Source organism: Phyllopteryx taeniolatus, chromosome 23 (assembly GCF_024500385.1).
Source record: "Phyllopteryx taeniolatus isolate TA_2022b chromosome 23, UOR_Ptae_1.2, whole genome shotgun sequence".
Taxonomy (NCBI): domain Eukaryota; kingdom Metazoa; phylum Chordata; class Actinopteri; order Syngnathiformes; family Syngnathidae; genus Phyllopteryx; species Phyllopteryx taeniolatus.
In genome coordinates, this window is record NC_084524.1 from 6,911,368 (window position 1) to 6,924,930 (window position 13,563).

The window sequence follows — 13,563 nt, forward strand, 5'->3', positions numbered from 1 at the left end:
TTCTTCGCGAGGCAAACTGAGTCTGTTGTGAGTAAATGACGTTAGTCGGCGGTAGTGCTTCTCCGTGCTGGACTCCAATGCAGTATGTTTACCTGATTACCAAAAGGTCAGTTTACTCCACGGAGCCAGCAGAGTCACTTCAATTCTGTTGCATCGTTTTGTTTTCGCTCGGCGCTAACGTACTCACGCATTTATCCAATAATAGTCTCAAGGCAATTCAATTACAGTCTGACAAGCTTCCCGAAAATACTAGGCCACGGCAGAACAGAGAGAACAGGACACTTGATGTGTTTTCTTCACATCTCCCCAGTTAGAGATTCTCCATCCTTCCAAACCGACATTCCGGGCTTCTCTTCTTCCATAATTCACAGTCGTTCCTCAGCTTCAGTAATGAAGCATCTGAAGCTTGAGGAGTGCAGGGCAATTTGCTCTTTAGTTAGGCCAACCAGATTCCCTTATTTCGCCAACAAACTGAATCAGTTTTTTTGAGCAGTTTTTTGCATGCAAAAATCTTCATAGATCTCTTTACCACCCCTACAGGTGTCGCCACAACAATGAATTGAGCACTTTCCGTTCCAGGAGTCATAAGAGCCCGCAGACGCGATCTCCTCTCAGTCGCAGGCCAAGGTGAGGCGTTTAATTTAGTTACGCTGTGTCCGTTAGGAGCATGTCTGTAAACAATACTGAAGGTGCAAGACAATTATCGAAATGCACTGAAAGCACCACAAAGTAATTTGATACGAGCTGATGCTCGTGGTGGTGTTATAATGCTGAATCAACTTTGCGCCTGTGAAAAGGCAACGATTTGGGAACCTGGGGTTCAAGTAGAGTGACACCATCACTGCGCTCCCAGCTGATTTTGGCACCCATGTGCCTAATGACACCCGACAAGGCTGAGAGTTACTCATCAGCGCAGTGTGGGTGATGTTGCACTTCCTGGGCAGAAAGTAATGGCATGTGAAGTTTTGCTGACAGATGCAGCTTACCCTGCTCCCTTTGACTTTAGAAACTAGACTTAACTAAGTTTTTTTTTCATGGAAATATGGTTGCTAGAGAGGCACCGAACCATCAAGTCCTTTCATTTGGATTCCCTTTGAGGATCAGAAACTACATGTTCCTCCTCAGGTATGACAGCTACGAGGAGTATCAGCATGAGAGGCTGAAGAGGGAAGAGTACCTTCGGGACAACGAGAAGCGGGAGTTCGAAAGGGCCGAGCAGAGGGACAGACAACGACAGAAGGCAATTGTGAGTCTTATTTCCATCCCATCCCCTCGTTCAGCATTATGGCAGCTAATGTCTATAAAGACATTGATGCATGGTCTATGAAGACATTTTGGGCTTTCTTTAGGACACATGCAAAGTCAAATGCCAGAGGACTTTTGTCGAGTTTGTGTATTTTTGGGTGTCTTTTTAAATTAGTGAAGGACAAAGCACAAAAGGATCTCTGTCAAGGAAGTTGGGGCTCGGTCAATTGCCAGTGAAGCGAAGAAAAATCCAGGTTTTGGCCCTGTCGTTTCCAACACTTGAGTCCGAACGAATCTGGCATTTCAGGAGACAATGGCGGCATCAGCACCAAATCACTACGTCTCTTGTCTCCTTCAGACAGGGTGAAGCCAGCAAAGCAACGCCTCGACCGCCCGTCGATAAAGAACACATTAAAAGACGCGCTAATGCAAACTTGGCCGGCGCGCAGACAAACAATTACCTCTCACACTGTCAAACAAGTTTTAAGAAGGCAGAGATGTGAGAGCATCTCTGTCCGTCTGGCTGCTTCTCTCCCACACAGGCAGCCCTCGGGGGTGCCGTCAAGAAAATTCTGCCTATTTATCAGTTGTCAGCAACTAAACTCCTAATTCAGCATTTACTTGTCCGTCACGGACAGAACCCAAGCATGAAAGAGAGGCAACAAAGTATAAATCTGTAGTTAATTTGGATTTCTCCTGGGGCGTAGGTGAAGTTTCAGTGTGACACCTGATTTACATACTGTATGTCACAAGTACCCTTAAGACGCCACTCACCATCTCAACAGGCCTCCGTCGGATCGCTATAGTGAAGTAAATGAAGGAATAAATAAATAATGTGACTTGTACGCCGTGTCCTGAGGTGTGTGCGGTGTAAAAATGATTAGCGGATGCAATTAAACTCCTCAAAAGATATAATTGCAGCCTGGTGCAGTTAGCGGCTTCATTATTCTGCTTTGACCCTCACGTCCTCTGAGGTTCAAGGAAATCTGGGTGTTTCTGCCTTATGGGTCAATAAGTTAGGGGTGTAACGATGTGTGTTTTCGTATACAATTGTTTTCCTTCGCGCTGTATCACGCTCAAGCCACATGCTACTATCTAAACGAGTCCAGTGCAGATCAGCTTGCGGATGACATGGCGGCACATCAAACCCAAAATAATAACAAAATAATCATTTTTACCAACCCACCCATTTATTTCATCCAATTCATTATTTCTTTTATTGCATTTTGCACATGTCAACATTTTAATTTGCTCACGATCCTCATGTGTCTCCTTATCTCTTTGTTTGAGATCATACCAAAGAGTAGTATTCCAATTTCGGTATGCACTAAAATGACAGCAAAGTATTGTCTATTCTATTCTGCAAACTGTTCAAAACAGTTTCTGTTGCATTTGTTGGAATTCCCCCTTTCCCCCCCCCCCCCCCCCCCCAAAAAAAAAAAAGACAAACTGTTGATGTTGCACTGTCTTAAAAAGAAAAGATTCCTTAGATTCCTCAACCATTAAACTGTCAGTTTGAGAACTCAATCAAACCGATGCTTACTGATATGAGGGTGAGTCACCCAAAGCTTTATTTTTAGACTTGGATGAAGAAGAAGCACTCGCTGAGTGAAGACATTGCATCATTTGATAACAATCAGTCTCCCCCGTGGTTGATGTGTTGCACCGAGAGGAAGAGGAATTGTAGTGCCACGGCAGACCGGAGGCACTTTCCCCATACAGCTCGACCAGATAAGCGAAGGCGAAGCAAACCAATCACAGAGGAACATACTGGATAAGACATTTGCGGTGGGCAATCAGGGCTAGTCCATTAGGGATGGTGAAGGAAGACCAGAGAAAAGGGGTGGGGGTGAAACAGACAGACTAGCGCCCCTTTTAATCACCTGCCTCTTGCTCTGTCTTTCTTGTTAACGAGCAGGAAGAGAGACGGGTGGTGTACGTGGGGCGAGTGAGGTCCGACTGCACCCGGACCGAGTTGAAGCGGCGCTTTGAAGTCTTTGGCGAGATTGAAGAATGTGCGGTGAACTTGAGGGACGATGGGTAAGCGCTCCACTTTTGCGTGCGTCCAAAAGTCAACAGATGTGTCAGTTTTACCCGTCGAACGTGACTTCATGTTCTCGACAAAAGACAGTCATGTTCCAGACTCAAGTACTTTGGTCTAAGGAACTGTTTCTACTGCTGTCACGATCAAATCTTTTTAGAATCTATTATCCTATAGATATTACGGCGAGTACTTGAGTAATCACCGCCCCTCCCCACCCCGCCAAAAAGTTTTTTTTTTTTTTTTTTTACTACTAACATGCATTTTATTCTTATTTATGAGGGCTGGACTTCTATCCTTAAAACTGCGTATGTTGGTACATGGTGTATGGTAGAAAACCAAAATCAGCCTTTGCTAGCATTTGCGATTAGCATTAGCGCCCTCATGATTACCATTTTAGGTTTAAGAAAAATAAATATGCTAACTACCATTCAGCTCACTCATACATCATGTTATATGTACATTACACCTCTAACAGTGTCTTAAAAATCACTTGTACACACTCCTCTGTCGTTTTTGGCAAAGTTTATCAGTGGCCCGTTACCGCGTCTGTTTGCAATAAATGTCCATGTGAAACTTTGGTTCCAGCCGCGCAAACGTGGTTCCGGAGGAAACTTTTCGAAGCAGAAAGTCGACTTATGAGTTATTCAAATTATTATTATTATTATTAGATTTTTTTTCCCCTCGCCAGCCCTAATTGTTTCCCTACCTGCCAATAAAGATTACACTGATTCTGGTGTCCTACCCTGTTGTGCCCGATCCAAGCATGTCCTGTCCCAACCTTTCCTCACGGAGTGTCGCACTGCCTTCCCAGTCCACATATCAATAAAATCCAACTCCGATGTTAGTTATTGTTGTCTTATTGTTGTTATGCGGATGCTATCTTTGGAGCCACTTTCATTGATTCTCTTTTGCATATAAATAGGGTGTCTAAGACAAGGCCGTTGAATTACCGTTGCCCTCAGCGTGCCGCTCTGACTCATTCCTTTTGTATCCTTGACCACGCAGGGACAATTTTGGCTTCATCACATACCGCTACACGTGCGACGCCCTCGCCGCCCTCGACAACGGACACACCTTGCGGCGGTCGAACGAGCCGCGCTTCGAGCTGTGCTTCGGCGGACAAAAGCAATTCTGCAAATCACATTACACAGACTTGGGTAAGTGTGCAGCGTTGTTGTTGTTGTTGTTGTTGTTCCCCCCCCCCCCCCAGACCCCACCACACACACACTTACACCAATCCCAAACCCCTGGGGGCAGCCTTGTATGTTTACATGGCTGCGAGGACTGTCAGGAAAAAGAGGAGATGGGAGGGGGGGGGGGGGGGAAGAGGTTTAATACGGCAAAACAAAAATGGGGATGCAGATAAAAGGAGACTCAGCTCTGTGCTGGCAACAATTCCTGCATCGCCCTCAACGTGTCCGCTGGGCATTCACTGCTCAACAGGGTCAGTTCGAGTTCAGAGGTCTGTTTGTGAACAGCTAGCTGCAGGAAGGAACTGATGTTGGATGCTCGTTGGCATGAAAACACAGGGAATGGGACAGCAACCATGGAGAACGATCACATGAAGTCAGTCAAAACAGTTTTTGTTTTTTTTTTGTTTGTTTTTATTCTCGCCTTTGTGAAATTTCAAGCAAGTGTTTTTTTGCCAGGCATTTGCGAAGTGTGAATTTTAGCTAGGTGTTTGTGAAATTTCAAGCCAACGGATTTCATGTTCTCCCAATGGGGTAAAATGGATTCATAGACCATGCTACTCATCACAGTTTTAATGTGAAAATGTTCCGATTTTGTACATGACTTGAGCTCTCCACATGGGTGTGCCAACCTTTATTGTGCATTTATAATATTCAGAGGATGCCAATAGGATACCTTGTCTCGTTCCGTTGTGAGGTTCTCAGGATGGATCAATCACAAACAGGGGAGGTTATCCTCATAAGTGTTGTCTCCAAGCTTATTTGTGTCATTTTTGTGTCTGTGTGTTTTCACAGAACACTGTCCATTAGTTAAAAGTAGAGCACCAGGGTTATTTTTCATCCCTGAAGGTGCGCAGCGTGACACAAACGCAGCCGTCGGCCATCGCATTAGCGTAGCTCACGCCTGGTATCTCCTCTCGCTGCCGTGGTCAGCCCCATTTCTCAGCATGTGCTGCTGGGTCCCTTTGGGGCCCCCATTTGTTGGAGCTGTCTGTTGCCAGAGATAAGCTAGAGCCTACATATTATCTGTTCCATCGGGAAAAATAGGACATATGAGAGAGTGGAGGCGTCAGTATAAAAATAGACACTTTTTTCCAGCACATCCAATCCAAACATCAGGATTTTTGTGGGGTTTTGTTGGTCTTGCCCACACCGTCCAAGGCATTTGGGGAGAAAACACATTGCAAACACCCAAATCGAGCCAAGATGAAATATCTTAAATGGAGGCAAAATATGCTCCAAAAATTTGTCTGCCAAGATATTTCTTTTTACCAGGCAGTTTTTGTGTAAGACCATTTCATTCCCCCCCTCCATGCCTAGGCCTGTCACAATAATTACTATATCGACTCGGTAAATAAAATGGACATGATAGTTTTTCCGGACTCGATAAATTGTCATTGTTGTGGTACGCAAGCTCACTCAGTGAGCTGACAGAGAGTGGACAGCTGAGTCATTAACCGCTAGTTGAGCTCATGGAATGCCGGTGGACCGGTGTTGCCTCCGTCCAATACTCCACAGCCTCGCTCCATGTGCAGCGCGTAACACACAACAGACACGTAAGGGGAACTTAACTGTTTATTATGTTCGCTGGCCCGCGAGCTGAACAGCTAAACAGCTCGCTCCACCGCAGCGACGTTGTTTAAAACATCAGTGCCTCGCTCCGAGCTGTTGTGTGTGTTAGTCCCCGATTAACACACACACGGGAAAGTTAACTAGCATGTTCACTAGCCTCCAAGCTACCGAGCTAAACGGCTTAATTATTCAAGTACCTGCCCACTTTGTGGTTGATACCCACCCACTCAACTCAGCTGAAGGGCAACACGGCTCTCAGCTGCCACCGAGCCATACAAACACAGTCTATAAAGGATACATATGTTGCGTTTTACAACAATACTTAACTATATTTACAATTTGTAATGCAACTGTGGATGAAATGGCAAAGCTTGTGCAGTCATTACAAAGCCGTTTACCATATTTAAATGAAGTATTAACAGCAACCCAATCAGAGCAAAGCTTATTTACGTATCAAATATTAATGCGCCAGGCAGAAAAGACAAACTCGAATTGCTAAAAAAAAAAAAAAAAAGGGGACCCTTGGGAAACCGTATAAAAGGATGTCAACGAATTTTTTAAATGATTGAATGCAACCTATAATAAGCTATTATAACTTATTATTATAACTAAGTACGATAAGCTCAAAATAAGAAATACCATCATTCTAGATGTAATATAACGACACTATCTTTAGGAAATTGTGTGTGGTGTTTTAGGCTATCTTTGTTTATTTGTTTTAAGAAATGTTGCCAGATCAAATTACCCTGTTTGTTTGGCAGATCATTTTGCCAAAATTAAGTAATATATTCCAGATTTAATAACTTTTGTTTCCTGTTTTATTTTAAAAAACATTTTTTTTTTTTTTTTTAAGTCTCGATTTCATGCAATTAATGCATATTGTAAAATGTGAAAGTTGAACAAGAAGTGGTGGACCTTGCTGCATGGATCCTTTATCCCGGCCACCTGTTGCTAGGTAGACTTGAAATGAAAAGGAAAAGTGATTTGGGTTTTAACTCAGGGAATCGCCGGCGCATTTTCATCTTGTCCTGACTCTGAATTAATTGTAAATGGTCATTTTCCCTTCCAGACTCTCATTCGGACGACTTCGACCCCACATCCACCAAAAGCAAGTATGACTCCTTGGATTTTGACAGCTTGCTGAGGGAGGCCCAGCGCAGCCTGAGAAGGTAACCCGCTTGTGGCTCCATGCCCCTCCCCCCACCCACCCGAGGGACTTCTGATACCTCACTCGCGTCTTTTTTTTTTTTTGTTTTTTTTTCCCCTGACGACGCGACACTGAGAAGTTTTACACTCGATATGTGGTAGAGTATTTAAGAAGAGTAAGTCTACAGACCTCTTATCTATGAGAATATATCCAAAATGAAGTTTACATGAACATAACTGCTGAAGAGCTGAGGAAGCGACTTCTGGGAAAGCCAGTGAACCCTCAGAACCTGCTGCGCGGCTTTGACTGCTGTAGAACCACAAAAGAAGGGAGGGGGGGAAATAATAATAATGAAGAATGCATAGCACTACAATACCCACAATTCTTTGGAGGGGATGAAAACAGCCAGCTTGTTCAGCCAGATTGATTGATTTTGCTGTTGATTTTTTTTTGTTTGTTTGTTTTTTGTCGTCTTGTTTGGATCTGGTGTTACATTTCAAAAACAAGCGTTGAGGGAATTGTATCTCTTATTGTCTACATTTGAAAGAGAACTGTAGTTGTGTATTTACAAATAACTAAAAAGGAATATTTTTTATTTTCATGTACATACGGGATATAAAGTTATTTGTTACAGCTATGCACTGTAAAACGCAGCCTTTTTTAAAAATGCGGAGAAAACATTTTCTTAATTCCGAATGTCGATGGATGTCGATAGTAATTATGATACTGTAAAACATACTGTACGCCTACATGATGTTTAGGAGACATATAATGATTGTAAAAAAAAAAAGGCAAAAAAAAAGAAAAAAAAACTGAAGTGGCCGATTGCGATTTTTTTTTAAGCAGCATGTGAACAAACATTTTTTTTATTTTTTAAGTTATTCAGCCAGGTTTCTCAATCAGTGTTTTTCTCCAGTGTGAAATGCATTTTTTTACAAATGTTTTTCATGATTATCAAAACAAAAGACCTAATTTTTTTAATTGATTATTTCTAAAGCAATCACAATATATTGTGTATATATTATATACGACGTATGTGTGTGTGTATGTACATATATACTGTATGTACATATATACTTGTATATGTATCTGCAATATGGTTTGATTTTAGTGCTTTGTATGGTTGTCATTGATTCAACACATGGAGAGGATGATGCATAGGAATCTTTTCAATCAGCGGAAAAATGCATATTTATGTATTTATTTTCATATTTGAATCAGCAATATTTATGGCCTCCATTTTACGTGAGTTTATTTAATTTAAAAAAAAAAAAATTTGGGGGGGGAATTTCATTTAACGCTCAATCACGAGACAGGGTGTCCAATAATTTCGAAGGTAGGGAATAATACGACCTTCTATGCCTTTTTCCGAAACAATCAGTACCTTCATCTCGTTTCATTTCATCGAGTCCGCAGCACTTTCTTGCTTTGTTTTACTCCCAAGTAAAACAGACAGCAATAAACGGGGTTTCTTTGCAGGAATTTCGCGCCGGTCTTAAAAACTTTGTTGCGTCTCCACTCTCACTCGATTATGTGAATGCCAAACGAAAAGTTTACAGTTTCCTTTCTTGAATTTAAAAAAAACAAAAAAAACAAACAAAAAAATCTTTTGGAAGAAAAGAAAAAAACATATACTACTGATATTATTCGCAGTAATAACAAAATGAGTAATAATAATATAAATAAAAAGGGGGGAAAATATATAAAAAGCAATAAATTATTTTTCAGAATTGTATTTTAACGCTGATTGTTGTGATATTTTTTGGTCTTGTTTTTTTTAATTTTTATTTTGTATTTTGATTTTATATTTTTGACCCATTACCCAGTCGCTGTCGCTGTGACGTCAGCGCCCACGCGCTGGTCCCTTTAAGATGTCTCTGTGGCGGTTAAATGCACGCGTTACCTTCGTGACATCCATGTGTGGCAAACTCCCGACTTTTTTTGCGCGTGTACAACTGTGTTCGACGTGGACGTGTTCATCGTTTGGTCGTGCACGTGGCGGAAAGCGAGAAGGTGCTGACAACACGGTGGAAACAAAGGGGGAACATAAGAGAAGACAAAGTGTTTCCATCCATTGTTTTCTTTACGTTGGCTGTCCTGTGTAGCGTTTGAGTAATGGTGTCCCGTTTAATAGATGTGTGGCTTTAATCATTGTAATAAAACTGCTTTGTAAATGGCCTAGAGTAGCAATATATTAGAGCAATTTTTAATATCGTGACCTACCGAGGACTTTGCCACTGCTTTGTCGGGTAATCATGTTTTCTTTGGAAGGACAATATGTGCGAGTGTGATTTTAGCCAGGTGTTTGTGTGTGGGAATAAAGTTGTGCGTGTGTGTGTCCTGTCCACGTTGCCTTACCAATGCCTTTGTGGTTCTACCTATTGTACGAATTTCTTGTGAATTTCATTTTTCATGTGCAATTTTCATCAGCCTCACCATGCCAATAAAGGGAAAAATGTGACTTTTTTTATTTTTTTAATTAATTTATTTATTTTTTTTAACATAGTCCTTATCTCTGCTGTGCATATGTTTTTTTTTTTGTTGTTGTTTTTTTTTTGTTTTTTTTGCCCGCACCCAGGCATCGAGGATTGAAAGCTGACTGGAGAGGAATCCTCTCTGAAGTTTGAACCGTCCCTCTTTGGTATTCGGATCACCTGGGAGAGAACGCCGCCACAGTCTGTGTCCACAACTTGACTCAGCCTGCGAGTTAATTAAAACGTCCGAGCGAACAATTTAATTAAGAAGAGCGAGTCAGTTGATAATGGACATTTCTGCCTCGCGCAGGAGGCCGGAATCACTTTTGTGCTTCATTTCTAACATTTGAAATTGCACCACACACACACACACACACACACACACAGATTGGGTGTAAAAATAAATCAAAAGCAGTCAACACGTGAACCAAACAAACAAATATATTGAAAAATATCTTTTGGTTTGCCCCCTTTTTCCTCATTCTGGCCAGCAGAAAATATGGGGGAATGTGCATTAAAGTTGAAGGGCCATGAGGGTGTGATTGTGTTTATTTATTTATTTATTTTTTATTTTTATTAAGGCCGCTGTTTAGCCTTGGAGGAAGAGAGGCGACTGGCTTTCATTTCAGCGGGAGGTCTCCACACTGCTTGCCCTTTTCATGTGATGAAACCGTTCCTGGAAGTCTCTCTCTCATCTTTCAGTCCCCCCATATTTCGTTCCATCACAATCACTTAAAGACGTGGGAAGAAAATGTTGGTACCCTTTCGTCCAGAATGCTAACTTGATCGATTTTACGGACCCCGATTTGACGGACGTCAGATTTAACAGACCAAAAAACTGTGTCCAATTGGGACTCAAAATCACCCCTTCCATCCACTAGCTTGCTAAATTTGGATAGTCATTTTGTTCTGCACTGGGTGTTTTGAGGCTAGGAAAAAAGTACAAAACAATTTTGTACTGTTCTGGGGTTTTACGTCACAAAAAAAGTGATTCAATTTAACGGACAATCGGATTTAACGGACGGCCCCTCCCCCCAATTTGTCCATTAACTCAAGGTTCCACTGTCCAGATACAGAACTGTAAACAATCCCGTTGGATTACAGAGTGGTCATCCACAAGCCTCCCTTTCGAGTTTACTTTGTGACTAGTGCGTGAACTTTCTAATCTACTGTAGTTTTAGTTTATTTTTTTCCCAGCTGATTATGTCTGGCCAAAAATAGAGGACGGTGGTGTCAAATCTTGTCAATCAGTTGTCCAACGTTGAGCTCAGAACTCAACCCATCATCGGTCCACAGAAACGCAAGAAAATGATTGTTATTCAACAATTATCGATGGCTTTTTTTTTTTTTGGTAGTGCATTGCGTAATTTTCAACCCAATTTTTGAACCCTTTCATCTTCGTTCTGTTTTCTTCTTCCGAGTCTTTTATGCCACCTTATGGGAGAACGATAATGACAGTGCTATTAAAATTGCAATCTCCCCACGCGACATTCTAGTTTCAGCACTTTCTGCCATTAAAGAGTAATGAGGAACAGAAGGACGGTCTTCTTCTTTCTCTTTCTAAACGATCAACTTTGGGGACCGGATGTATTCTTTCGCTGGATAATTAATGGCCACTGACAAATGGCGCTTGATTGAGGGACTCATCCTTGAATTTTCAATCACCATCTGCTGTGCGGCGCCAGCAAAAAAAAAAAAAAAAAAAAAAAAGTTAATTACCTCGAGTGTGCCCGAGACGCAGCGTATTAATTAGGAAAAACAACAACAACAGGATTGCGATGTTTTAGTCTTGATGTTTGTAGGTTTTGTTGATGGATGAGCACATGGAATGAGATCGAGGAGGTCGCTAACGTGATCTTTTGATCGCACGCTCGCCTCGCTCCTTTAATTGTTACGTGGGCCTCCGGGCCAATGGCGGCCCGTTTTGGGAGGGACGTCAGCTGACGGCATTCGCACCGCATATCATCGCTAACTCTTTAGCAATTGATGACTTGCATCAATAACAATTGCAAAAACACCATCAACGTCCATGACTTCTGCACTTAATGGATTGGTTCAAAGTGCTGACGAATTAAATATGCTTGTTTCCTTCATACAAATGGGTCATTTTGAGTTTTATTACGGAGCGGATGGAGACTTGCACGCTGAAAAAAAACGTGTCGGGAGATCTAACTGATGAGCCTCATTACGCAAACATGTATACACGGACCTCATTTGACAAATGCGTGTGTGCAGTTTTGAAAACCGAAAAAGAAAAAAAAAAGTCTTTTAGGGGACCTATTGAAGAGCTCGGACTGTGTAATGTGATTTGTACGTAACGCGTACAAAATCTTAATAACATCTAATACAACCAAGAGAAATGTTGCCTTTACAAAGATAATGATTATAATTGCATGAGACGTTGGGTCAAGATCTGTTTCAAACTTTGCTAGCATGTACCACCCACAAAAAAATGACAAAAACTCAAATGTTTCTCAACTTTGTTTTGAGTTTCTGTCTAGTATAAATTTGGTAGCAATTGGACAAAATCTCCTGGACAACTTTGTCTACGGAGGACCCAAGCTAATGGGCAAATTGTCCCTGAAATGGCCGCTTCAATCCAAAGTAGCAGACTTTTCATGGCTTCTTGAGACATTTTTGTTTACATCTACTAATAATAGACATGCCTACCAAAATTCATGTTCCCGAGTGAAATTGGCTCCAAGGGCTGAATTCTTTTATCTCCGCTGATTAGTTTTGTGTTTCCTGGCAAGTCATCGAACTTTGCCAACGTGTTCCGCCTACACGGAACGATGAAAACGCAAATCCTTTGTAAATTAATGTCGCCTATCCGTCTAGTCTACATGGTCAAATATTAAGCAGCACTGGACAAACATACACACAACCATCCATCCATCCATCCATTTTCTGAGCCGCTTCTCCTCACTAGGGTCGCGGGCGTGCTGGAGCCTATCCCAGCTGTCATCGGGCAGGAGGCGGGGTACACCCTGAACTGGTTGCCAGGCAATCGCAGGGCACATACAAACTAACAACCATTCGCACGCACAGTCACACCTACGGGCAATTTAGAGTCTTCAATTAATGCATGTTTTTGGGATGTGGGAGGAAACCGGAGTGCCTGGAGAAAACCCACGCATGCACGGGGAGAACATGCAAACTCCACACAGGCGGGGCCGGGGATTGAACCCGGGTCCTCAGAACTGTGAGGCTGACGCTCTAACCAGTCGGCCACTGTGCCGCAAACATACACACATACCTACCAAATTTCAAGTTAAAACTGGCCAGTTTTTGGCAGTCCTGCGACCACTGCATGTACATAGTAATAGAAAAGATTTTTTGGGGTGTATTTTGAATACTTGAAAACCCTCTCAGTCGTAAAACCACTTGCAGGCGGGCTCTGACCTCCATCCGGAAACCACTTCCTTTGAAATTCTAAAGCCAGCCATCCCGCTCCGTTTCCTCACGTCATCTGCGAAACGTCCTGCATTTGTCGGATCGAGGCGGCGCCATAATGGCTCCGTTCAAGCATTCTTGATGACGGGCTGGTTGGAAATGAGAGCGAACCTGAGAGCTCTCTCCTTTTATTTCCCTCTTTTTATTTATTTATTTCTTCCCAGTCTAAATCCAGTTGCAGGCTACTTCCTGACTCACTCCCGCTCTCTTCCCAGACCGCGCTTTGAACCCTCGACTCATCACGCCACACTAGATGGGCCGCATGGACAGTTATTGTTTGTTTGCACTATTTATGTCAATGTACAGTCTGTGGCAAATGGCACCATAATGTAATCAGTCATTCTCGCTGTCCCTCTCGGCCGTCCATCAGGCTAATGATGATCCTGCCGTAGCTGTGAGAAGTAAAGCAGCCGTGATCTCATTCCTGTTGTCCGGGAA

The 13,563-nt window shown here is 42.4% G+C and overlaps 1 protein-coding gene across 7 annotated transcripts in view; it reads left to right on the top strand.

Annotated features, from left to right (window-relative positions):
• The window catches only part of ppargc1a (peroxisome proliferator-activated receptor gamma, coactivator 1 alpha), a 197,220-nt gene extending 187,561 nt beyond the window's left edge, over positions 1-9,659 (top strand). For all 7 annotated transcript variants that reach the window (XM_061763367.1, XM_061763369.1, XM_061763371.1 and 4 more), the window contains 5 exons: positions 541-627; positions 1,126-1,246; positions 3,164-3,285; positions 4,295-4,446; positions 7,121-9,659. In XM_061763367.1, coding sequence (XP_061619351.1) covers positions 541-627; positions 1,126-1,246; positions 3,164-3,285; positions 4,295-4,446; positions 7,121-7,224 — 586 coding nt within the window. In that variant the 3' untranslated portion in view covers positions 7,225-9,659. The remainder of the gene's footprint in view (positions 1-540; positions 628-1,125; positions 1,247-3,163; positions 3,286-4,294; positions 4,447-7,120) is intronic.
• Positions 9,660-13,563: the final 3,904 nt, after the last annotated feature.